The sequence below is a fragment of the Anas platyrhynchos genome, chromosome 6, assembly GCF_047663525.1.
Source record: "Anas platyrhynchos isolate ZD024472 breed Pekin duck chromosome 6, IASCAAS_PekinDuck_T2T, whole genome shotgun sequence".
NCBI lineage: Eukaryota > Metazoa > Chordata > Aves > Anseriformes > Anatidae > Anas > Anas platyrhynchos.
Window position 1 is genome coordinate 7,251,862 of NC_092592.1, and position 24,489 is coordinate 7,276,350.

A 24,489-nucleotide genomic window follows, 5' to 3' on the forward strand; every position below is an offset into this window, starting at 1 on the left:
CTGCCTTGTCCTGGAGATGTTTCTGCAGCCAGGCTCGCTTGGTTTTAAGGCAATACCTCATGCTTCTCCCAGTAGGGTTGACCCCAAGTTGGCCATTGTCCTTGATGGGTCAAGCCTCACCCCTCCAGCTCGGGGCCTTGCAGAGCCCATCCCACCCCCACATGGGGGCTCACCACCGTGTCCCCACGTCCCGCAGGCCACCACCACGGTGTATGTCACGGTCCTGGACGAGAACGACAACGCCCCCGCCTTCCAGCAGCAGCTCTACGAGGTGACGCTGGACGAGGGCCCCGCCACCCTCAACGCCACCCTGGTCACCGTGCAGGCCCTGGACCTGGACGAGGGGCCCAACGGCACGGTCACCTACGCCATCACTGAAGGCAACATCTTGGGTACCTTCCACATCAACAGCGCCACGGTCAGTATAAGGGCGCCGTCCCCAGCGTGGCCGTGCCCTTTTCCCACATCCCTCACCCCTGGCCACTGTCTCCTGGTCCTGCAGGGGCAGATCCGCACCCTGAAGGAGCTGGACTACGAGATCAGCCACGGGCGCTACACCTTGGTGGTCACCGCCACGGACCAGTGTCCTGCTGCCTCGCGCCGCCTGACGTCCACCGCCACGGTAGGGTTGCGACAGCGGGGTGGCCTCGGGGTCCAGGAGTTCCCCTCGCGTGAGCGGTTTCACATCTCCTTCCCAGCGGCCAGCAGCTCTTCCCAGTTGGCCCAGTTGCTGCTCCGTCATGGGGGGTTGCAAAACAGGCACATGGCAAGGGCTGCTCACGGTTGGGCTCTTCTCAGATTATTCATCTGGTTTTTAAACTCGATTTTCGTGCCCCATAGGGAGGTTGCGTGAAGTTTCTCATCACCTTTTGTTGCTTTTGTCCATAGTTCTTCCGTTTCTTCTGGACCGCGTTGACCTGAACTTGGCGTGCCGCTCAAAGAGCAGGGCAGTGGACTAGCAGCTCCAAAACACGTGTTTTGCAGGAATTGAATACACCGAGTATTCCTGTGGCCTAAATTGAAATGTGATGGGTTGTACGGCAGGATTTGTCCGTGTCCAGAGCGATTTTGGAGCCTGCAAGAGGAAGGGACCGATTAGAGCTCTCATTGAGCTCATTGACCCTGGAAGCCCCATCAGCCGTGAGGACCAAAGCTAGACAGAACAGGAACCTCCCTACACAGCCCACAGGGCTTCTGCCAGCACAGTCTGAAGGCAAAGCTTTTAGGAGCAGATTTAGTGACTATTTTGGATAGCGAGTGGTGGGAAATCCATCTCCCTGATAAGGCGTGCCAGTGTTTGTTGTCTCCGCTGCTAGGAGACGGAGCAGAGACTCAGATAAAGTCTTTAAAGATCAAGGTTAGCCAGTATCAAGCGTCCGTCTGATGGGTTTTACTACCCTCAATTCAGGAGGTCAAAAAGCTCCTTGTTTTCAGCATCTCTCTTACCCATGTGGCCAGGAGATGCGAGGCAGAGGAGTGCTCGCTAAGCTCAACCTTTTACTAGCCACCAGAGACTCTCCTCCTCACGCAGGCATTTCCACTACCCGAGTGCCCTGAAGGGCCTTGCAATATAGCATGGGATAGAGGTATAAAAATGCCTCGTGTGTAGGGTGACTCAGTTAGAAAGCCAAATCCCTGCAAGGCTGGAGCTCGGCGTGGCTGCTGGCCCCGGTGGCGGTGCTCCCCTGGTGACACCGTGCTCGGCTGTGTCCCGAAGTTGCTTTTTCCCTTTGGAGAACTGTAGCAGTGCTGCTGGCCAGCCCAGTGTGTCATGGAAAGGGACGGTGAGCCAGCTGCGTTGGTGGTGGTTTATGTTTGACTCAAAAAGCACGCTCATTTTTTTTTTTTAGTTGAAACGAAGCCCTTGGTTTGTCCCGGAGGAAAAGGAGCGAGCAAGCCTGCAGAGAACGGCTCTCTGAACTCATGCCTTTGGTGGCCAAGCGCATTTCTGTCTCCTTTTTGAGCTTATTTGGGGTTCTTCCTTGCTCGCCCTCTCCACCAGCAGTGGAGAAGGTGGTTGGGGACTTTGTGCCAGTTAATGCCAGGATGCGAATGTGGAGAACATCTGGTTTGGGCTTTGCCTTCCCTGTCGTGGTGCACAGCCCAGGGGTTTGACAGAGCCCCAGCTGTGTGTGGGGCTGGATTTTCAGTTTTAGGGGTAGGACGAGCAAAGCCAGAACTATTTGGGAAGTACTTGGTGGTGCTGTCCATCCGTGGCTCACCAAGCTCACCCATCTGGCAACGAGCCCGGAGCTGGTCCCCTCTCCGCTCACCGCCCTCTCCACCTTCTCCCTTCGCCCACAGGTGCTGGTGAACCTCAACGACATCAACGACAACTGTCCCACCTTCCCGCGGCCCTACGAAGGTCCCTTCGACGTCACCGAAGGGCAACCTGGCCCACGCGTGTGGACCTTCCTGGCCCACGATGGGGACTCGGGGCCCAGCGGGCAGGTGGAGTACAGCATCGTCGCTGGGGACCCTCTTGGTGAGCAGGGTGGCATCTCCCCAGCTTCACACCGCAGCTGGTGGCACGTCCCCATCCCTCTGCCCCGGCAGAGGAGCACGGGACGGAACCCCACGTTTTTGGCACAGGAGCTCGCCGTCCATTTTTGCTTTATTTTGTGTTTTTTTGTTGTTGTTTTTTTTTTTTTTTTTCCCAAGCAGAGCCTTGCCACCGGGCAGGGAGGGGGTGGGTGGAGGAGAGCGGGGCGGAAGCGTTTCAGAAAAGCCATCCTCCCAGCAGGCTGCTTCTGCAAATTCAGCCTTTCGACACCAGGAAATCCTGTTTGAGCAACAGGAAACTTAACCTGTTAGTGTCCGAGGAGGGGGGCCCGGGCTTGTGCAAGGGGAGAGGGGAGAGGGGGGGGAGGAATCTGCTGAACAATAAACGCCAAGCAAAAATAAATAGTGCAGAAAGAGAAAACGAGAGAGGCACGGCCCCATTGCAGGGGCTGCAGGGCGTTTTGGGGTCTCCGCAACCCTCGCAAAGCTGCAGCTGGAGCCAGGCAGCCCCGGAGCAGATGGCAGAGCAGCTGCGGGTGTCCCCGGCCGCGTGGCAGCTGTGGGGACACAGCTACGCCCGTGGTGACTTCAGCCAAGGTTTCTGGAAGACAAAGCCCCATCCCGTCTACCAGCTGGCCCTGGCTGCAAAACATCTCCAGAACAAGCAGGATGCGGCCCCTTGGCTCTGGGGAGGGGGGTCCATGCCATGCAGCCCCCCTGCCCGGGCACAGCAGGTGCTTGGAGGGCTCTTGGCATCTGCAGAAAGGGCCACGAGCACCTTGCTTTTGGCCACTCAGCCCACCCAGCTGCTCCTGATGGTGCCTGCATAGACCCCAGCTGCCCCATCCCAATAATAACGGGGTGGGCAGCCCCAAAACCCACAAAGCTCACCTGTCCCTGTGGCCAGAGCCCATGGTGCCTGTCCCCCTGTCCCTTTGGGAACGCCAGCAGTGGCCCAGTGCGAGCCACGGCCCCACTGTCTCCGGCAGGGGAGTTTGTGATCTCCCCGGTGGAAGGGGAGCTGCGGGTGCGGAAGGATGCCGAGCTGGACCGGGAGAACATCCCCTTCTACAACCTCACCATCGCTGCCCGGGACCGGGGCGTGCCCCCACTCAGCTCCACGGTGAGTCCTACAGCCAGGAATAGAAAACAGGGGTGGGAACCGGTGCCCCGAGCCCATAGCTCTTCTCCGCCCCTGCAGATGGTGGTGGGCGTGCGTGTGCTGGACATCAACGACAACGACCCCGTGCTCCTCAACCTGCCGATGAACCTCACCCTCAGCGAGCACGCCCCCGTCTCCAGCTTCGTCACCCGCGTCCTTGCCCGGGACGCGGACAAGGGGCCGAACGCCCTCCTCACCTTCGATATCACCGCCGGCAACGCCGAGAGCGCCTTCTACATCAACAGCACCGTACGCCCCGCGCCCGCGGCTGGGGGCCAGGAGGTGGAGGGTGGGCACCACGTGTGGGCACAGCTCCCTCCTTCACCCCGTGTGTGGACTTGCACCCCGGGAAGGGTGTAGGGCACCCCAGAGCTAAGGAGGATGGGGATTTTGGAGTCATGGGGCAGGCACCAAGCCAGGTGTATAGGGCTCTACAGGCTCAAGGACCTCGTGGCACCAGGCAGGGCTGCTCTGGTCTAGCTCTGCCGTCCCTAGGGTGTCTTCTCCAACAGAAGCAGCCCACCTCACGTCCCTTGTATGTATATTCGCCCTTTTTCCTCCATAGACCGGCATCATCTACGTAAACCGCCCCTTGGACCGGGAGCGGGTGGCAGAGTACAGGCTGACCATCACGGTGAAGGACAACCCCGAGAACATACGCAATGCCAGGCGGGTAATTATGGACACTGAAGGGGCTGCCAGTGGTGCCAGAGGCAGGGTGGTGGGACAAGGGGCCCCAGCCATGGCCAGAAAACAGGGGAGGGCATTTCCAACAGCTGTCTCACCCTCCAAAAACATCTGGGGGGCACAAGGAGGGGGCTGCAACCTCCCCACCAGCAGAGAATGAGACCAGTAGGTCTTAGGGCACGTCCAACATTTCGTGTTAACCCCACCTGGCAGCAGTAGGCATCATGGAAGGTGGGCCAGGGTTGGGCTGGAGAGCTGGCCAACCACAATGACATCTGCCAGGATGTCCCAAATGTCACCCTTTGGGGCATGGGGTGGGAAGAGATGCCCAACCCTACGGTTGGGGTCCCTGCAGATCCTCCAGGGTGGTCTGGGGAGGAGAGGTGGGAGGTGAGCTCAAGGAAAGGACGTTGCAGTCATCACCCTCTTGTTCCTGTTTTCCTTCACACACCTTTAGGATTTCGACCTGCTGGTCATTTCCATTGCGGATGAGAACGACAACCACCCCCTCTTCACCCAGAGTTCCTACCAGGCCGAGGTGATGGAGAACTCGCCCCCGGGTATGCCTCTCTTCGCTCCCTTTGGGGCCGGGCAAGGGGAAGTGTCTCCTGGCCACCACGGGCTGGGCTCCAATGGTGCCACGGCGCAGGGCAAGGCTGCAGGTCAGTGGGAAGGGGGTGCTGAGCAGGACGGGAGGTCAGCCTTCAGGAGACCGTGGCTTTTGTCCATCCAACCTGTGGAAGCCCTTCTTGGCTCAGGCAAGATGCAATCCTGCAACAAATCAGCCCTGCTTGGGAATTGCTTGGCAGCAGAGAGTGAGATGCTGTGCCCGTGGTCCGAGCTGAGCCCTGTGGGCAGCCCTGGAGGCCTCCAAACAGCGGGGTCTTGTAGGGGACGGGGTGCCACCTCTCCAGCACCAGCACCTTAAGCTGCCTTGCTCCATGGGGTGGAGATAAAACAGTCCAGCCTGTCCAGGTAGACATCCCTCAGCCAAAGAGTTAGGAATATCCCTCCTATTTCTATGTTTTTCTGCCTTCCTGCTGTATAAATCTCTCCAAGACCTCGGGTGCCTCCCCACCCAGCTGGTAGCTGCTCCCAGGCAAAGGGTTTGGGCACCTCCAGGAGCTCCCCTCCTACAAACCCAGCGGGACTGACGGATGTGCCTGTCTGTCTGTTTGTTTTTAGCCGGACGCCCCAACGCCGTGCCTGGGCCCCGCGTGCCGCTCTGCGAGGCTGCAGCAGCCACCCCCTCGCGCCCCGCGAGGCCCCGCTCTGTCACCTCCTCCATTCATTCATTGCTGTCCCTCATGCGTCACCGGGCTGGGAGGGGGACAGGGGACCATGCGGGGGGCTGCCACCCTCCCTAACCCCTCTTGTCCCATCCAGGGACTCCGCTCACTGTTCTCAATGGACCCGTCCTGGCTCTGGATGGCGACCAGGGCAGCAACGCCGTGGTGACCTACGAGATCTTGGGGACATCCCCGGACCTCTTTGTTATCAACAACAGGACAGGTGGGGTGGCTCGGCAGGCCCCTGTCCCCAGCCCAGGGCCACCAGGCAGATGTGGGGTCTGTCACTTGGCTTTTCTGCTTCTCCAGGCATCATTTCGGTGAAGCCCGGTGGTGTGATAGACCGAGAAGCTTTGCCAGAGCCTCTGTTGGAGTTCACGCTGGTGGCCCGTGACATCGGGGGGCTGAACAGCACCACCAGCCTCACGGTTACCGTCCTGGATGACAACGACAACCGCCCCATCTTCCAGCCCGCGTCCGTCACAGCGCGGCTGCGGGAAAACAGCCCCCCAGGTGAGGACAGGGACGACATCTGGATGTCCCCGTGGGACCCTGAAGAGACAGCTTCCAACCTGCAGGACTTGGCTGGGTTGAGGTTGAAGGGAAATTTCGGGAGCTGGGGCTGCCCATGCTGCTTGGTGGTTTTTCCCAGGCTTTTCCGTCCTCCGCGTGACAGCCACGGACGCGGACAGCGGCCTCAACAAACAGCTGGATTACCGGATCGAAGGCGGGGGCCAGGACAGGTTCCTGATTGAGGCCACCACCGGGGTGATCCGCGTGGCCAACCTCAGCATCGACCGGGAGGAGCGGGACGCCTACCGGCTGACGGTGGTGGCCGTGGACCAGGGCACGCCAGCGCTCTCGGGCACCGCCACCGTCAGCATCATCATCGACGACGTCAACGACTGCCGGCCCGAATTCGTCAACCCCATCCAGACAGTCAGCGTGCCCGAGTCAGCTGCCCCCGGCACCGTGGTGGCCGAGGTGACCGCCATCGACCGGGACCTCCACCCCCGCCTGGAGTACTACCTGCTGGAGATCGTGGCCCGTGACGACACGGACGCGCTGGTGCCCAACCAGCAAGGAACGTTCACAGTGGATTTTAGGACAGGTAGGAGAGCGGGACGGGCAACACGGGCGGTGCGGACCTCTCTCCTTGCTTCTGCTTCTTCTTCTTCTCTACCTGGAGGTAGGTGTCCGAGATGATGCTCACCTCCTGCCTCCCCGCTCTCCTCCTCCAGCTGCCCCGTCTCGCCCTGCCCTCTCTCCCCCCTGCCTCTGGGGTCTTATCTAACCCTTTAGATAATCTGGTCTTATCTAACCCTTTTCTTTCCTTTTTCCGGCTCTCGGCTCACCAGGTTTGTCTCGGTGTCTGTGCACGTTTCTCTCCCCGTGCCATCCGTCGCCTCCTTCCATCTCACCCATCACCATCACAGGAGGGTGGTGGCTGCTCAGCCTTCACAGACCGGACGCGGGCACCCTTGCTGGGGGGGACTGGGATGGGGGGACTGGGGTAAGTGGTGCCTGGTGGGCTCTGCCCCAAGGGAAGAAGGACCAGGAACCTCCCACTGTGAGTTTTGGAAGCACAGAGCTGGTCTGAAACAGAAAAAGTGCCTTGATGGAAAGAACGTGGGAAAAGCCTCCTAAAGATGCCCAGATGCTGTGTGAAGGTGGATGGGGGTCACGCAGCAGAAGCTGCTCCCAAACCCCTTTCGTCTGCACAACCCAAACCCCAACCGAGGAGCGTGAGACCCAGGAGGCTGGGCAGAGCGGAGCAGGCAGGAAGGCAGGTGATGGAGAGCACAGGATGGAGAGAAGTCGTCTCCTCACATAGCTATCAAATATTTTTCCCTGGTCAGCCTTTGGAGAGACAGGAGAGCGAGCACAGAGGAGGATTCAGCAGCTGGTGCCGACCAACCTGCCTGGGCCTTAGCAGGGTGCACAACTCTAACCCCAGTCTTTTTGGCTTCCCAGGAGCTGTGAAGATCAAAACCCCTCTCAACAGAGAACTGGTGGCCACGTACGAGCTCACCATCTCTGTCCATGACAATGCCAGCGAAGTCATCGACCGCTCGGTCAGCGTGCCCAACGGTAAGCACGGACCCTTGCTGTGGAGAAGGCCAGGCAGCATGGGGGCACGTTGCCTGTCCCAGCCACCAGCACAGCCTCCTGGCCCTTGGCCACCATCCCCAAGCCAGGCACACATGAGAAGATGTGAAATTGGAGTTGGGGCTCCTCTAGCTCAGTGAATTTTGTCCCAGCTGAATATTGCCATTGCTCTTGGCAAGCCACCTCAGTTTAGTTGGCTTTCCCGGAGCTTCATGCTTGTTTTTTGGGACCTTCCTTTCTTCCATCCTTCCTTCCCTTCTCTATCTCACTTCTCTCTCTCTTCTCCCTCTTCTCTTCCCCTTTGGCCTCCACAGCCAAGCTGACGGTCAACGTCTTGGACGTCAACGACAACACGCCCCGCTTCCGCCCGTTCGGGGTCACGTACTTCACCGAGCGCATCCTGGAGGGAGCCACGCGGGGCACCACACTCATTTCCATCTCGGCCGTGGACCCAGACAAAGGTGCCAACGGGCAGATCACCTACGAGCTGCTGGACCTCTCCCCAGAAGGCTACGCCTGCCTCGAGGACCCGTCGGCAGGTTGGTGGCCAGGGGAGGTGCGAGCCCCGCAAGGCCCGTGAGAGGGATGGGGGAAGAGGTGGGGTGTTTGCAGCCCCTTGGCACAGCCCCTTTACTAAAAGGACTAAGCTACACTCCTCCTATGAGAAATTTGGCCAGGATTTGGCTACAGAGGGCAAAAACTCTCCATCAAGTAGAGGGGGAGCTCCATGAAGGTGTTGTGTCTGATTGCCAGCTCTTGGAAGGCGGCCTTGGAAAGTTTCTTTAATTCATTTCTCTGCCTTTATTCCATCGCCATGTCCTGTGTGGAGAGAAGGCCGTCAGGAGGGGACCTGGGGGCAGGTTTCTCATTTCAGGGTCTGCCGTCTTCTAGGGAAGGTTGTGGCTAACAGGACGGTGGACTACGAGGAGGTGCAGTGGCTGAACTTCACCGTCCGCGCTTCCGACAACGGCTCCCCCCGCAGATGGGCCGAGATCCCCGTCTACCTCCAGATAGTGGACATCAACGACAACAACCCCGTTTTCAGCCAGCCGTCCTACCAGGTGAGCCAGGATCCCTTTTCTGAGTCCTGGGGGTTCTCTGGGGACACCACCACCCCATCTGTGCCTGAACCATCTAAAGAAGATGGTCAGCACGCCGACATGCTGCATGTGAACATCTTGTTATGGGCAGGGTCACCAGGCTGAGACCTGCCAGAATGAGCATTGCATTGGTGGTATTAACTGGTATTAACTCCGTTTTCCTACTAAAGTGGCACAGGGTGCAACAACCAGCTCTCCCTGCTCCCTTTTTTTGCAGAAAGCTGTCTTTGAGGACGTGCCACTGGGTACGGTCATCCTGAGGGTCAAGGCCACGGATGCGGATTCGGGGCGTTTTGCTCTCATCCAGTACAGCCTGGGGGATGGAGAGGGCAAGTTCGGGATAAATCCCAACACGGTAAGGAGCCAGCTGAGGCTGAAACAGAGCGGGGAAAAAGAGGATGAGATGATCCCACCTTGTGGGACAGCCTTGCTCCTGCACCTCACCTTCTGCTCGAGTAGCAGCTCTGCTGGACTGGACCCACCTGGAGGTCTCTGTGTGCTGCAGGGGGACATCTACATCTTGTCGGCCCTGGACCGGGAGAAGAAGGATCACTACACGCTGACAGCCGTGGCCAGGGACAACCCCGGGGACATCCCCAGTAACCGTCGGGAGAACTCGGTGCAGGTAGAGCCACCACCACTCCCGTGGAGAGCAGAGGACCCCAGAAAACAGGGGTGGGGTGGTGAATGAAGGGGGCTGTGCACCAAGCATCCATGGGAGGGGACGGAGCAGGAGGGGCAGGAGAGAGCGATGCTATTGTCTGCAAGTGCTCCAGCCAGCTGTGGAGAGAATGGGTGCCCCGGCCACGTCTGTCCCCATTGTTGGAGGCAGGAATTGGGCCAGCAGAGCGAGACGAATAGCAGGAAGGGCACTGCGCCCCGGTGCCGGTCACGGCCGGGGCCCCATCCTCGCGTGACCCAGTGCGCTGGGCTTTGCTGAAGGTGCTGATCACCGTCCTGGACATCAACGACTTCAGGCCCCAGTTCAGCAAAAGCCAGTTCAGCACCAGCGTCTACGAGAACGAGCCGTCGGGGACATCAGTGATCACCATGACCGCCACGGACCTGGACGAAGGGGACAACGGCGTGGTGACCTACAGCATCGAGGGCCCTGGAGCAGGTAGGAGCTGCTGGTGGGGAGGTCCTACCCATGGGCAGGGCTCGTGCAGGGTTGCAGTGAGGAGCTGTAGGGGCCAAGCCACACTTTCGGTGCCTGGTGGCTGGTTAGCATCAAGGCTGTGCGTGCTGTCCCAGGAACAGCCGCTTTCGGTATTGCTCCACCATTCCCAGTTCCTCGTGGCGTGACGTGTTAAAGCTTTGCCCACCTTTGTCCTGCAGCCCAGCCTTGGCTTCCCCCCAGCCATCTTTCCCTGAGTTTTCAGCACACAGAAATGTAACCTATGTGTCCTGGAGCAAACTCACTGCACACTTCAGCCAACAAGGGCTCGAAGGATGCAGGTAGATAGCAAAATAACATCCCCCAGATGCAGGGACTCAGCACCCAAGGATGCTCCAAAATAGCACCCTGAGAGCACCTGCACTCCTGCTTTGGGCAGCCAGCTCTGCTCCATCACCCCATCGCAGGGATTTCCCACCAGCAAGGGGTGTGCTTCACCTGGTAGACTGGTTTCTAAAGCATACCGCTCACGATTTCTCTGGTGTCAAGTGTCCTGAGCCAAAGATGTGTTTGGTCTGTCCCCAGAGGCCTTCAAGATCAATAAAGACTCCGGGCTCATCACGTCCCGGCGGCGCCTGCAGTCCTATGAGAGGTTCAACCTGACAGTGGTGGCCACGGACAAGGGGCATCCCCCGCTCTGGGGGACCACCATGCTCCACGTGGAGGTCATTGACATTAACGACAACCGCCCCATCTTCGTCCGCCCACCCAACGGCACCATCCTGCACATCAAGGAGGTACACACACACACACACCTGGGGCTCGTGGTGGGCAGGGAGCCGTGGCACACCAAGGCCGTGCCCAGGAGCATGCCTGCTGGTGGCCAAACCCACTCTCTGTCTCCACCAGGGATGAAATAGGAACCTGGTTTAGCACATGGCAAGAAGGTTTGGGTCCTACTTGCTTGTGGTGGGGACTGGAAGGGTCTCCTGGAGCAGGGAGGGCATCTCTGCTGCCAAACATCTCCAGATGCTAGGCCAGCCTGTGAGCAGAGCCAGAGGGGCATCCTGGGGAACAGAAACCCCAGCAGCAAACAAAATAGGGAAATGGCCGGCTGCTGCATGCCGGGCATGTTCATAAACACGGGTCAAAACGCTGACATTTAAGACGTTTCTCCTTTCTGAGAAGCCGGGCTTGGTTCCAACAAGTCCCTGGAGCTGCAACCGTGCCGAAGGAAATCACAACTCCACATTTCCCCTTTGGGGCCAAATTCAGGCAGCACAAGCCAAAACCAGGGGGTTTGGATGGGCTCTTGGTGCAGGGGGGGCATGCAGGGCCGGGGCTGAGGGGCTGCCACGTGTCGACAGGAGATCCCGCTGCGGTCCAACGTCTACGAGGTCTACGCCACAGACAAGGACGAGGGCCTCAACGGGGCAGTGCTGTACAACCTGCTGAAAACCGGGGCCGGGAACAAGGACTGGGAGTATTTCAGCATCGACGCCGTCAGCGGGCTGATCCAGACGGCCATGCGGCTGGACCGGGAGAAGCAGGCGGTGTACAACGTGAGGATGGTCCCTGGGCTGGGCTGGTGGGATGCAGGCCATGCGGCGGGGACGGTGGAAAGCTGGCCCCGTGGTGGAGATGTCACACCACCACCTTAGCAAGGAGCCAGGTGGTTAGCAAGCGCCAGCAGAGGATGCAACGGGGATGTGGTGTGATTGGGAGGTGGGCCACCAGGAGAGTTGCATCCTGGAGGACGTGGTGGGCCAGCTCCTGGCTCAATTCCACAAAAGCCCTCTCGCGCCCAGCCGTCCCCTCTTTGTCCCTGCCTCAGCGATGTCTCCGCACCCTCCTTGCCGCCGTGGCTTTGCCCAGGACGGCGCTTTTGCCTCTCTCCCCAGCTGATCATCGTGGCCAGCGACCAGGGCCAGCCCGCCTACGAGACCATGCAGCCCCTCCAGGTCGCGCTCGATGACATCGATGACAACGAGCCCATCTTCCTCAGGCCTCCCGTAAGGCACCGGGGAGGGCACAGGGGTGCCAGGCTGGGGACACACATGGTGGAGCACGCGCCACTGGACATCACCGCGGGGTGCACGATGGCGTTTGTCCACTTCCAGCCTTTCAAAGCCTAAAAAAAAGCCCCCCAAAGCTCACGTGCTGCAGTAACCCTCCCCTCCCTTTTCCCGTGCTCCGGCAGAGGGACAGTCCCCAGTACCAGGCGCTCTCCGTCCCCGAGCACTCTCAGCCCGGCACGGTGGTGGGCAATGTCACCGGGGCGGTGGACGCGGATGAGGGCTCCAACGCCATCGTCTACTACTTCATAGCAGGTGAGGTGGGGACAGAACGGCACAGCTGGGCGAGGAAGGGGGCGATTGCCGTCCCAACGAGGGTTTGCCTTGCACCTGGTGGCTGCTTGCTGTGCTTCTAAGGGGGTAAATGAGATGCGGAACCAAAAAGTTGGTAACTCGCTGTCTACACGCAGCTGGGAACCGGGAGAGCAACTTCCAGCTGAGCCGGGAGGGGAAGCTGCAGGTCCTGCGGGACCTGGACCGCGAGAAGGAGCCCTTCTACTCCCTCATCGTCAAAGCCTCCAGCCAGAGGAACTGGTCCCCGCCCCGGGGCCAGCGCGCGGGCAAGGCACAGCCCTGGGACCTCAGCACGGACCTGACCCTTCAGGAGGTGCGGATCTTCCTGGATGACATCAATGACCAGTCCCCACAGTTCACCAAGTCGGAGTACACGGCGGGTAAGGGGTGCCTGGGGCCGGTGGGGGGCACCTGGAGCCAGGGATGCTCCAGGACCAGTCCAGCTGGTAGGGGGAGCAGCCCAGCCCCAGGTCTCTGTCCCGTCTCTCTCCCAAAGGGGTTGCCACAGATGCCAAGGTGGGATCGGAGCTGATCCGGGTCGTGGCGGTGGATGCCGACGTGGGCAACAACAGCCTGGTCCTCTACAACATCCTGGGGATCCGCTACATCAAGCAGCACTCCAACGACTCGGAGGAGGTGGCCAACATCTTCAGCATCGGTGAGTAGCCTGCGTGCCACAAAAGCATGGCCCAGGGAGGTTCCCATGGCTGAAGATGTCCCCCCCAGGGCCATGGTCACCATCAGCATGGCCAACTGCTGTTCCTCCATCCTCTTTTATTCACCCGCGAGGCAGGCTCTGGCTTTGTGAGAGCTGCTGTAGGTCATCTGCCAAGCCCTGGTTTGCAGGTCCCTTCATGGGGACCTCACGTGGGTGGCTCAAAGTGACTGCACTAACCCTGGGCTTGTGGCCATCCTTCCCCCAGGAACCCTTGATGGGATCCTGAGAACCTTTGACCTCTTCACGGCCTACAACCCTGGCTACTTCGTGGTGGACATCATGGCCTCGGACCTGGTTGGCCACAACGACACGGCCATCGTGGGGATTTACATCCTGAGGGATGACCAGCGGGTGAAAATCATCATCAACGAGATCCCCGACAAGGTCAGGCAGTTTGAGGAGGAGTTCATCAGCCTGCTCTCCAACATCACGGGCGCCATCGTCAACACAGACGATGTGCAGGTAACCGGCTGCCTTCGAGGCTGCTTCGAGGGGGAGGTAACCTCACACACGAGCACACCTTGGAGCACGCTTGGAGATGGCTCAGGAGGCGAGACCTTGGTCCTGCTGTCTCTCCCCAGTTCCACGTCGACAAGAAAGGCCGGGTGAACTTTGCACAGACCGAGCTGCTGATCCACGTGGTGAACAGGGACACCAACCGCATCTTGGACGTGGAGCGGTACGCCGCCCGGCCCGCCGCGTGCACGTGGGGAGCCCCCCATGCACCAAGACGCCCACCCACCCTCCTCTCCGCAGGGTGATTCAGATGATCGACGAGAACAAGGAGCAGCTGAGGAACCTCTTCAGGAACTACAACGTGCTGGACGTGCAGCCCGCCATCACGGCCCGGGCCCCGGATGACCTGTCGGCCCTGCAGGTGAAGGTCCAGCTGGAGCTGCAGGCGGCCACCCCGAGGCCCCGGGGAGCTGCTGGCCCCAAATAACCGCGGTGGGGTGCCCACAGCTGTGTGCTGGATCAGTGCTGGAGGTTGCCGCTAGCCCTCTGTCTCTCCCAGATGGCGATCATCGTGCTGGCCGTGCTGCTCTTCCTGGCCGCCATGCTCTTCATCCTGATGAACTGGTACTACCGCACCGTGTGAGTGGCGCCCTGCGGACCCGCACCTCCTTCTCCCTTATTCTCCACCCGAATTTGCCATATTTCCTTTTTTTTTTTATTTTTATTTTGCAGGCACAAGAGGAAACTGAAAGCCATCGTGGCTGGCTCCACAGGTGAGCAGCAGCCAGGCTCCGTGCCACCAGCCCCCATCCCGGCGTGTCTCTCGCACCACCAGAGCCCTTTTGGTCACTTTTTGGGTTTTCCCCCATGAAGAAGCACTGCCCCATGCCCACATCCATTTGCTACTCGGCTGGGCAACCTCCACTCTGCTTTTTGCAGGGAACAGAGGCTTCATGGACATCATGGACATGCCCAACACCAACAAGTACTCCTTTGACGGGTGAGTTCTCCCCACCCCTCTGCTCCCCACCTCGCTACCCGGTACGTGGTGGGACCCAAGGGTGCTCCCAAAGGGGACACCCACCTTTTACAGCCAGGGATGCAGCCTCTACTTGGTGGAGGGACTCAGCTGGGCATTTGGGGTGTGCTGTGAGTGCTGAGTCCCACTCCTGTCCCCGGCAGGGCCAACCCGGTGTGGCTGGACCCCTTCTGCCGCACCATGGAGCTGGCGGCGCAGGCGGAGCGCGAGGACGACCTGCCCGAAAACCTGAGCGAGATCACAGACCTATGGAACAGCCCGGCCAGGACCCACGTGAGATGGTGGCCCCAACCCCTCTGGCAGGCTCGCTTCTATCCCCGTTGCCCCACACACGTCCCCCATGCCGCGCTCTCCTCCTGCAGGGCACCTTCGGCAGAGAGCCCTCGGCCGCCAAGCCCGAGGACGACCGCTACCTGCGTGCCGCCATCCAGGAGTACGACAACATCGCCAAGCTGGGGCAGATCATGCGGGAGGGCCCCATCAAGGTGAGCGGCCCCCACCGCCGGGCACCCCTCACCAAGGGGCTGCCCTCGTTTTTTTTCCCCGCTCTGGCTTCCAGGTGCCGCACCGGAGGGTGATAGTGCTGCGAGAAACACCAGGATGGGGCTGATTGCCCCCCAAAAAAAAGAGCTGTGTCCCTGGTGTAACCCATCCTCTCTCCCCGTTCACCCAGGGCTCTCTCCTGAAGGTGGTCCTGGACGATTACATGCGCTTGAAAAGGCTCTTTGCCCAGCGGATGGTGCATAAGGCCACCGCCAGTCAGGGGGACCGCTCCTCGGTCACAGAGGTAGACGGGGCGTGCGGGGGCATGGGGAGATGCTTGCCGTGCCCTTTGGGATGCAGTGTGTCTTCCCAGCCCCGCAGGCTGTGGCTGCTGGTGACTCCCCCACCCGGTGTGGAAAACCGCTCCCCAAAATGAGCAAAACAACATATTTCCAGCTGGGGGAGAGATCACAGCCTCACGGAGGAAGAGGAGGGTCGGGTGCCTCCCGCTGGGCACCGCAGAGGGAAGTTGGGACGCGTGGTGACATCTCCGTGGGCTTTTTGCAGCTCATCCAGAAGGACCTGGAGGAGGAGGAGGAGGAGCGCAGCCCCAGCCAGGGCAGCCTGCGCTTTCGGCACAAGCAGCCGGTGGAGCTGAAGGGTCCCGACGGCATCCACGTGGTGCACGGCAGCACGGGCACGCTGCTGGCCTCCGACCTCAACAGCCTGCCCGAGGACGACCAGAAGGTGCTGGGGCGCTCGCTGGAGACTCTGACCGCCGACTGCGGGGGCTACGGCGACCACAACGCCCGCACCGAGTCGGCCAAGTCCACCCCCCTGCACAAGATGCGGGAGGTGATCATGGAGAGCCCGCTGGAGATCACTGAGCTATGACCAGCGGGGCCCCTCGAGGCCGGCCGGGGGCGGCAGGGGACGAGCACGGAGCTGGGGGGCACAGCGGGGCCGGGGGCACCCCAAGACCGGCACTCGGCCCCCCCAATCCCCTGCGTTTCAGTCCAGCAGCCTTGGAGAGCTTGGCCCTGGGAAAGGGCTCTCAGGACCAGTTTGCTCTTCCTTGCGTCTCATTTACCCATTAAACCATTAATTTTTTTTTATTTTTCGTATTAAAAATAAGAAAAAAAAAAGGATTTTTTTTAATTAATACTAATGCTGAGCGAATGCAACGAATCCAAGCGTTACGAGGCTGGACGGGGGCGAAGGAGCAGCGTGGCCTCGAGGCTTCGGGGAGCCCCGACGAGCTGCCCGCCCCCCAAAAAACCACGCTGGGGACCAAAACCCATCGCACCTCGACCGCAGGACCGGGGGGGCTGGGTGAGAGCCCATTACCGTGTGTCGTCACCTTTCCGGCAAGGAAAGACCAAAACCGAAGACATTTCTCCATTTTTGCTGGCTTTACCAAAATGTGTTACGACGTGGAAAAAGAGAGAGAGACTGACAATAGCGGGGGGGGCTTCTGGCTGTCGAGTGTTCGTGTGTATCCTTCCTTCCCCTTCCCCTTCTCTCTTGCTTTCGGGTTTGTTCGTTTGGGGTTTGCTTCCCACCGTAACCTTGTGGAGAGTTTTGGGAATGGTCTGTCGCGGGAATCAGAAATACACTCTCTATGGCTTTGGTTAAACTGTCTGTCGTCCTTCCTCCCTGGCCGTGCCTCCGGCAGCAAACACAGACTAAACAGATTAAACACGAGATTAGGCATCTCACGGCCAAGCCGCCTTTTAAAAAGAAATCCCTTTTTTTTTTCTTTTTTTTTTCTTCCATTAATTCATCTCTCTCCAGCCGTTCTCGCATCCCACGCCGCAGCAGCCCAGTTTGGGGGGAGAACCATTAAACCCCCCTTAAGGGGCATCGCCCCGGGAACAAGGAGGAGGGAGACGAGAGCCGGGCTGACGGGAAGGGTTTATTTGTGGTGCAATGCTCGTGGCCACGCTCGGCACCGGGCACCGCGGGCGTCCCCTTCCCGCGGCGGGGTGGGGACGAGCCAGCATCCCGCCGCCCCTCGCTGCCACGGTTTCGGCACCAGGATCCCCTTCAGGGGTTTTTTGCTGGGAAGGAAACCCCCCAAACTCACTCATTTGTTCAGGGGATGCTTAAAATATCTATCTATATAATATCCAGCTGGCTGCGGCGCTGTGTCCGTGGAGGGGAGGTGATCCTGCGCGGCATCCCACGGCGAGCAGCCCCAGCTGGGGACACCGCCTCGCGTGTCCTGGAGCGAGGAAACCCCAAATCCCAGCCCTGCAGTCCTGGCTTTGCACCCTTCTGCGGGCTGCGGTGCTCCTGCTGGTCCCGGCAGAGCAGACGTGTCTCATTTTTGTGTGTATATGCATATATATATATATATACACACCCTTATATATATATATATATGCATATCTGTTATGTATATGTTCCTAATTTAACTCGGCCTCTCTCTTCTCCTTCCCCCTGCACAAATTCATCACGCAGAAGTCATGCAAAGCCAGGCACTGCAGGCAAATCTGTTCCGCTTTGTTTCTTTAACTGGTGACCAGGGGAAAAAATAAAATAAAATCCCAAGCAGACCCAGTTTGAGGAGCCCAGCAAAGGGCTGGGCTTGCCAAAAATCAAATGGGACCCGGGGAGTGCGGGTGCCTAGGCTCTCAGCACCAGCATTTTGGCAGCAGAAACCATCACAGCTCTGGTTTTGGCTGACCTGGGCTTCGGCCTTGGTTCTGGGTGGGATCTGGATGGGGCTAAGCCCAGTTTTTACCCCATGGGTCACAGGAGAGAGGGGACGGTGGGGTGGAGGGATTTTGAAATGAGCCTAAGAGACCTCCCCGCTGAATTCCCAGTCCTAAAACCAAGACGAAATCCCTTAACCTGATTTGAAAATCCAAGCCCCGGGGTGGAAGAGGAGAAGGCAGAGGGGGCTGGGGCACCCCGGAGACGCCCCATCCCCTGCGGCTGTGGGCACATCCCGAGGGGGAGGGTCCAGGGTAGGTTGGGTGCCGAACCCAAACCGCAGCGAGCCCGGCTGGAGAGGTGGCTCCTAGTTCCATATATGACGCCTGCAGTGCTCGACGGCCTGCGGGGAGAGACGGGGAGGATGGAGGGGGCAGGCAGAGCCCCGGGGAGATGTAGGGGAGCCGGGGGAGTGTGGTGGGTGGCGGGGGGGACGGTGACACCGCTTACATCGCACTCGATGGCAGTGGCCATGCTGGCACACCAGTATCCCGGTCCCCAGGCGCAGGGCTCTGAACCCAGGGGCGAGTCGCAAGCTCTGATTTTCTGCATGGAAAAAGGGGAAAAAGGCTGAGTGGGGAAAAAAGGCAGGGGACACCGCGGGGGGGGACAGGTCACACGCAGCAGGGCACACTCACGGTGCAGACAAAGTCGGGGTCCATCATCTGCACCAGGAGCCGCACGGCCGCCGGCTCGTACTGCACCACCAGCGCCTCGCACTGCGGGAGCGAAGCAGGTTTGGGGTGAGCCCCAGAAGAAAAGAAAAGGAAAAAAGGGGAAAAAAGGCAGTGGTTTGGGGACCCCCTCCAGCCGACCTTGCCGGTGAGGGGCGCGGGCAGCAGCTCGCAGCCCTTCTCCAGCACGTCGCCCAGCTCCGCCAGCGTCTCGTTCTTCAGCAGCTCGTTATCGAAGTAGGTGATGAGGATCTGGCAGACGTTGCAGAAGGAGCCCGTGGCCGGCTCGAGGGCGGCGGCCACCCCGCGGGCAGCCCCCCGGCGCGGGCAGAGGCGCAGCATGGTGCAGACGGCCCGCGGGTCGGTGGCCTCCAGCAGCATGATGACCACCGCCTTGCCGTAGGAGTCCACGAAGTCCTTGCACTGCCCGATGACGCCGTGGGGCAGCATGTAGCACACCTTCTCGATGTCGTTCACCAGCTGCTCCTGTTTGGGGGGGGTGAGAGCAGGGAGGGTGATGCCGGAGGGACCCCACCGCCACCCTTCTGGCCGCCCCCCAGCCCCACGAAAGCCCCAGCTCGCCTCCGTCATGTTGTTCTCCAGGAGGCTCTCGGCCGCCCTGACGGCGAACTCGCACATCTCGCACAGCGGCGTGGCCTCCTGGGGCAGAAGAATAAAAAAAATATAAAAGGTAACACTGTCCCCACCCAGCCTTTAGGATTTTAAGGGTGGCCGGGGACGGGACAAGCCCCACGTACCCCGTCGGGGAGCAGCGTGCTCAGGAGCTGGGCCAGCTTCTCGGAGAGCAGTGCGTGCGTGGATCCCGATGATGAGAGTGCCAAGGAGGACGCCAAGGAGGGGCAGAGCCCCAGCAGGCTGCAGAGCTCCCGCGGGTCCTGGGGAGACACCCCCCGAATTTGGCAAGTTCAGCCCCCCATCCCCAGCCTCGTCGGGAAGGCAACGGGCATCTCGCTTACCTCAGCCTGCTGGGGGGAGGAAGGCGGCAAATAGAAAGGAAAAATGGTCATTAAAAAGTGAATGGCGGCAGTTGCAATGTAAAAGGGGGGGAGAAGCTGTTGGGAAAGCAGCCCCCTCGCTCACCAGGTGCCGGAGCAGCCAGGCAGCCGTGTCCGCGTACTCGGCCAGGTAGCGCTTGCACTGTGCGGGGAGAAGGGGGCACGGTGAGCCCCTGGGGGGCTGAATCCCCCCCCAAAGCCAGGTGGCTTCGTGCCCATGGCACGGTCACGGTGACCTTACCCGCTGTGCCAGGACAGGTGCCAGGCCCTCGCACTCCTTCTCGGCACGGGACGCCAGGGAGCGGGCAAAGGCTCCCAGCTCCACCTGCACCGCTGCCACCAGCCGGGCGCAGTCCCCACACAGGTCCCCCGGCTCCTGCGGGATGACAGCGGCACCCCAAAATGTCAGAGGGGTAATTAACAGGGATGGGGCACTGACGGCAGGGTGTTGGTGGGGCTGGGCAGGTACCTGGGCACGAGGAGCGTCCTGGGGCTGGAGCAGGAGTGGGACACCAGAGATGAGGGGTATGGAGAGCTGGGCAAAGTCCTGCGCGGGGGCTGGCGGCGGCTCCTGAAACTTCAGGGCCCCCTCGGGGCTGCCCCGGGGCTGGCACAGCTTGATGGTGCCGCACACCACCTTCGGGTCCGACTGCGGGACCAGGGCAGTCAGGGCTGAGCCATCACACCCTACATCCACCCATCGCTTCTGTCCCCATCCCCTTTTTACCCCAGGATGAGCCCCAGCCCCCTGGGGGCCATAGGACCCCCCCCTTTGCTCCCCATACCCTTTAAGGGGTTCCCCCCGCCCCGGGCTGTTACCAGCACTTGCTTGCCCAGCTGCACCAGGATGAGGATGCCGGTGTCCACCATCTTCTTGCACTTGACCGACCAGTCCTGGAAGGGCAGGTACTGGCATTTCTTATCCAAAAAGAGCCTCAGCTTTTCCTAGGGGACAAAGGGAGAGCTCAGGGCTGGGCTGGCCCCGCAGAGATGTGGGGGGGACACCGGTCTGTGCCCCGCTGCCCGTGATGACCCACCTCGGTGCGGTTGTCCTGCAGGATCTTCCCCACCGTGGAGACCACCACCTGGCACAGGTGGCACGGGATCCCTTTCTGCCGAGGCAGGGGACACATCAGGATGCTGCCGTGGCACCCAGACCCCCTGCATCCTCCCCACATCCCACCCTTGTGGCGTTTTGCAGGAAAGAAACCCTGCCCACCAGCCCCCGCAGGCTGCCCTGCCCAGCTTTGGGGCCAGAAAAGGCAGGATTTGTCCACCAGACCCCCCCATTTTGGGGCAGGGCGACCCTTCCCCCCCAAATTGCTTTTACCCCCAGGTCTCGGTCCCAGACGGCGAGCCGGCACAGCTCCAGCACCCCGCACTTGGCCGCCGTCCCCACATCACGGCACCACTCCTCCGGCCGCTCGCCGCACTCGGGGAGGGGGCTGGCCCCGGCTGGGGGGGGAGATAAAAAGCGGGGGCATCAGCACCCATGGGGGCATCAGCACCCATTGGAGGGGCACCATCCCGACCCTACACCAGCTCCCCATCCCGCCCCGAGTCTGCCCACAGGTGAGGACAGATGCTGCTCACCCCTCCCACCCTGATTCACCTTGGCTTTCGCAACAGCATCGTTTATTCTTTTTATTTATTTATTTAACTATTCTTTTATTTATTTATTTTTACCCCCATCACCTGCTGCTGGCTGGCAAAGCTCCCCCAGCCCCAATCCCATCGCTTTCTCCTTTTGCAGCCTGATAGGGACAGGCACACCCGTGTGCCATGGCAGCTTCAGCCCATTTAAAAGCACTGGGAACCTGGGGCACCCCCAGGTTGGGGCACCCTGCCTGGGCAGCTGAACACACTTGGAAGGAAAAACAAAACAAAACAAAACAAAAAAACACTAATAAATCTTGCAAAATAAATAATCCGGGGGTGCCAGCGTCGCTCGCTCCATCCAGGCATGGTGCAACACCGCTTGATAAGCGCCTACCAGCAGCGCCGGCCTTTTAATTGCCACCTTTGCGTGTCAGGATTAATTTTCTCGGGCACAATGGGGCAAGATCCATCCCTGCCAGGGGTTGCAGCCACCAGCGCGGGGCCGAGGAAGCTGCGGCAAAAGCGCTGGCGCAGCTCGGCAGCACTGGGTGCGTTCAGCCCCTGTTGCCCCACCGGCCCCGGGGCAGGGTGAGCCCCGCTGCTCCCCATGGCAAGCATCCCACACACCTAGATGTGTGCGAGATGCCGCATCAGCTGAGAGATATATATATGGTATGCTTTTTTTTTTAAGTGTGGCGTTAGCATCAGGAGGAACAGGAATGGCGAGTCAGATGGGAGTTCAGGGGCAGCAACGACAGAAAAAAATGAAAGGGAAGAAGGAGGATGACTTGCAACATGTTTCTGATCATATATATAAAATATATTAAACATATAAAATATATAATATATAAAATAAAAAATATAAAAATATATAATATATATAATATATATAATATAATAAATGTATTAATGTATAATATATAAAAACATATATATGAGATAAGATATAAGTCTAGGTGAAAAATGAGCACTGCAGCTTTTTCTCATCCAAACCTCTGCCTATTTTCTTTTTCCTAAGCCAATTCTTCCTCCCAAGCCTGCTTTGACCGAGGAAACCCACAAAAGCACGAGGTTTGGTGCCAGGAAGCCGTGGTGCCCCGCTCCCTGGCGGCACCCCGCTGCCTGCACACCACAGCCCGGCCACGGGGAGCAGCTCAGGGCTGCCCCAAATCAATTCCCACCCCTCGCATCCTCCCAGCAGGACGGGTGCCCGAGAGCATCCCGGCTTTAATTGGCTTCAGCTCGCCCTCTCATCCCAGGAGCTTGCCGGTAATTGCGGAAGGGGTTGCACGCGCCACCCAAAGGCTGCCCCAAAGCACCAAAGGCACGGATGAGGCTGGCCCTGCCCGACCCGTGGCCACAGCCACAACCCTGCCTGACCCATGGACACGGCCACAACCCGGCCCCGTGAGGGGACAGTCCCCTGAGTGCCTCTGGAGGACGCACAAGGATGGGGAGATGTGGCTGAAGCACACCGAGGCCTAGCTCTGCTCGAGCTGAAGCTGTGAAAAAAATCACAGTGAAATGACACAAATAAAGGGTGGCCCAAGGGAAAGCGCGGCCATGGGGGTTCGGCGATGCTGTGGGGGCTGTCCCAGCACCTGAGAGCAGGGCATGAGGCGAGGAGCCGAGGCAGGAGCCCCGGCCGAGCCAGCCGAGCCTGGGGAACCGGTTGTGGTGCCAAGCCGGGGGCGGCGCGTGGGCCCCGCCGCCCCAGTTCCCGGCCCTCGCGCTCCGCCGCACACCCAAAACCCCCCCCTTTTTCCCCTAAACCCATGCCAGGACCCCCTCCAGGGGGGAGGAATTGGGGTTAAGGCTGCCAGGGGGAAAGCCTGGGAGGATTTGGCGAGGATGGCTGAGGGAGAGCCGGCACAGCAGGCTCCGTGCAGCCTCCCAGCACAGGGAGCAGACGAATTTTCCTCGTTTTCCTGGTGCTGGTTGGGATGCTCCTGCTGTCAGCTCATCTACCAGCACCAGGAGAGGGGCTCTTCCCTCTAAAAGGCTGGCTCTGCCGTGTCTTTTTTCAGAGCTCAGTGAATTTCCCTTGGGAAGAGGTGGTGGCTCCCCATGGATCACGGGGCGGAAAGCTCCGGCTCCTGGGAGGGCTGTGCCTGGGGGATTTGCTTGCTTACACCCAAATCCCTGCGGCTGAGAGGGCTCCAGCAGCACCGGCTTCCCGCCCCCTGCTCCCCCTAACCCTAAGGGACGGCTTTGGGTGGCGTTTTGGTTCCTCCATGGCACAAGCACCACAACGGCTGCTCCCACAGCACACGTACGCAGCCAGGGCTGAAGCCAGGCCAGGCGACAAGGCAGCCCTGCTGCCTCCCCACCTCCTCCTCCCCTTCCCACCCCATTTCCTCCACATCCCTCACGCCCCTACAAAAAGCCAGCTCCGTCCTATTCATGTTGTCCATAGGAGGAAGGGGACGAGCCCCGTTTTGCCCTTAAAATCACCTTCAAGGGCAAGAATGGGCAATTCTGCACAGACATGTTAAAGCACAACCTGCTGGAGAGTGCCTCAGCTGCCTGGCATAACCCCAACAAGGGGCAAGGAAGTATTTGGAGTTTAAACCCTCTTGGTCTTTCAAGAGCAGGCAGACATGTCCAAGAGAGAATTTTGGATAGTTTTGGGGTCCAGAAGCAGTTTCTGGGCTCAGAGTCCTACCCGCAAGGCCTGAGCTTACCTCGATAGGAGCCCAGGCACACGGCCAGGACCAGCACCCAGCCCCTCCATCTGCTCTCCATGCTGTCCCCGAGTTAGTCCTGTGGCCGGTTCCTCCCCGTGCTTCTCCCAGACTGAGGAATCTTGGATCAGCTGGGAGAAGTAGTGAGAACAGACACCTACGCAGGGCAATTACCACACCCCTCTCCTTATGCCTTGATTATAAAATCATCACCAGCATGCAAGGGGAGGGAGGGACGGGAGCCAGGCAGGTATTCCCAGGAGGTCAGAACCAGCCCGACCTCATCCTACAGCCCTGGCCCAGCTGCTCAAAGCCAGCTTCACCCTGCTTGCAGTACAGAGCAGGCAAGACAGAGGAAAAGCCCTGTGCCCGGCTGGACAAGGAACAGATCATCATCATTCCCCCCCTTAAAAAAAAGTCAAGACCAGCAAAGTTTAGGACAAGTTAATGACTTGTGGATTTTAATCAACAGTGGATTTAGCAGTGGTGTACTTAGAGGCAGCCCAGCAGCTTGCTTCAAGCATTGGAAAGGAACATATTGCAGACTGGATTAAAATGAAACAAGGAATGAAGACACAGGAAAGCCATGTAAATGATAGCAGGCTTCAGTGCTGACTCGCAAACAGCTCCAGCAAGAACTCCCTCCAGCCTGCGCCGAGGAATTGCAACATCATGCTGTTGCCTCATGACAGGTATTGCGCTCATCCAGGGAACAGACCAGCAGTGGCAATCCCTGGCAAGCCTGCAGCTGCACTCAGTATTAAAAA

The 24,489-nt window shown here is 59.7% G+C and overlaps 2 protein-coding genes across 13 annotated transcripts in view; one reads left to right on the forward strand and one right to left on the reverse strand.

Annotated features, from left to right (window-relative positions):
- CDH23 (cadherin related 23) overlaps window positions 1–16,279 on the forward strand; it is a 126,239-nt gene extending 109,960 nt beyond the window's left edge. For 6 of the 12 annotated variants that reach the window (XM_072040336.1, XM_072040335.1, XM_038181689.2 and 3 more), the window contains 32 exons: window positions 197–418; window positions 503–622; window positions 2,305–2,485; window positions 3,492–3,625; window positions 3,704–3,913; window positions 4,230–4,337; window positions 4,809–4,911; window positions 5,738–5,863; window positions 5,950–6,153; window positions 6,293–6,751; window positions 7,615–7,731; window positions 8,064–8,288; window positions 8,641–8,810; window positions 9,067–9,204; window positions 9,355–9,474; window positions 9,792–9,969; window positions 10,552–10,763; window positions 11,334–11,528; window positions 11,868–11,978; window positions 12,167–12,296; window positions 12,452–12,715; window positions 12,832–12,993; window positions 13,259–13,515; window positions 13,635–13,732; window positions 13,810–13,930; window positions 14,069–14,148; window positions 14,242–14,282; window positions 14,449–14,509; window positions 14,692–14,821; window positions 14,911–15,033; window positions 15,222–15,335; window positions 15,599–16,279. In XM_072040336.1, coding sequence (XP_071896437.1) covers window positions 197–418; window positions 503–622; window positions 2,305–2,485; window positions 3,492–3,625; window positions 3,704–3,913; window positions 4,230–4,337; window positions 4,809–4,911; window positions 5,738–5,863; window positions 5,950–6,153; window positions 6,293–6,751; window positions 7,615–7,731; window positions 8,064–8,288; window positions 8,641–8,810; window positions 9,067–9,204; window positions 9,355–9,474; window positions 9,792–9,969; window positions 10,552–10,763; window positions 11,334–11,528; window positions 11,868–11,978; window positions 12,167–12,296; window positions 12,452–12,715; window positions 12,832–12,993; window positions 13,259–13,515; window positions 13,635–13,732; window positions 13,810–13,930; window positions 14,069–14,148; window positions 14,242–14,282; window positions 14,449–14,509; window positions 14,692–14,821; window positions 14,911–15,033; window positions 15,222–15,335; window positions 15,599–15,925 — 5,241 coding nt within the window. In that variant the 3' untranslated portion in view covers window positions 15,926–16,279. Of the gene's footprint in view, window positions 1–196; window positions 419–502; window positions 623–2,304; window positions 2,486–2,716; window positions 2,810–2,852; window positions 3,237–3,491; window positions 3,626–3,703; window positions 3,914–4,229; window positions 4,338–4,808; window positions 4,912–5,536; window positions 5,864–5,949; window positions 6,154–6,292; window positions 6,752–7,614; window positions 7,732–8,063; window positions 8,289–8,640; window positions 8,811–9,066; window positions 9,205–9,354; window positions 9,475–9,791; window positions 9,970–10,551; window positions 10,764–11,333; window positions 11,529–11,867; window positions 11,979–12,166; window positions 12,297–12,451; window positions 12,716–12,831; window positions 12,994–13,258; window positions 13,516–13,634; window positions 13,733–13,809; window positions 13,931–14,016; window positions 14,149–14,241; window positions 14,283–14,448; window positions 14,510–14,691; window positions 14,828–14,910; window positions 15,034–15,221; window positions 15,336–15,598 lie in introns of those variants that run through there. The other 6 variants (XM_072040337.1, XM_038181701.2, XM_038181700.2 and 3 more) reach the window with 6 other exon arrangements.
- A 648-nt stretch (window positions 16,280–16,927) lies between these two features.
- LOC106020238 (prosaposin-like) lies at window positions 16,928–23,882 on the reverse strand. The gene is made up of 14 exons (XM_027460548.3): window positions 23,723–23,882; window positions 20,770–20,894; window positions 20,477–20,551; window positions 20,259–20,384; window positions 19,909–20,088; window positions 19,681–19,815; window positions 19,525–19,581; window positions 19,401–19,409; window positions 19,182–19,319; window positions 19,006–19,083; window positions 18,565–18,909; window positions 18,388–18,468; window positions 18,200–18,295; window positions 16,928–18,092 (listed from the first exon to the last, which is right to left on the reverse strand). The coding sequence occupies exons 1-14, from the start codon at window positions 23,781–23,783 to the stop codon at window positions 18,057–18,059; spliced, it is 1,542 nt and encodes a 513-aa protein (XP_027316349.3). The 5' UTR covers window positions 23,784–23,882; the 3' UTR covers window positions 16,928–18,056.
- Between the last annotated feature and the right edge of the window lie 607 nt (window positions 23,883–24,489).

What these genes read in the sequence shown, in the direction of transcription:
- LOC106020238 (XM_027460548.3), bottom strand. Translation starts at nt 23,783, where the DNA reads ATGGAGAGCAGATGGAGGGGCTGGGTGCTGGTCCTGGCCGTGTGCCTG. An exon ending in TGCAGGACAACCGCACCGAG is followed by an intron (nt 20,385 to 20,476) that starts GTGGGTCATCAC and finishes TTTGTCCCCTAG; the next exon opens with GAAAAGCTGAGGCTCTTTTT. An exon ending in ACCCCGACTTTGTCTGCACC is followed by an intron (nt 18,296 to 18,387) that starts GTGAGTGTGCCC and finishes TTTTCCATGCAG; the next exon opens with AAAATCAGAGCTTGCGACTC.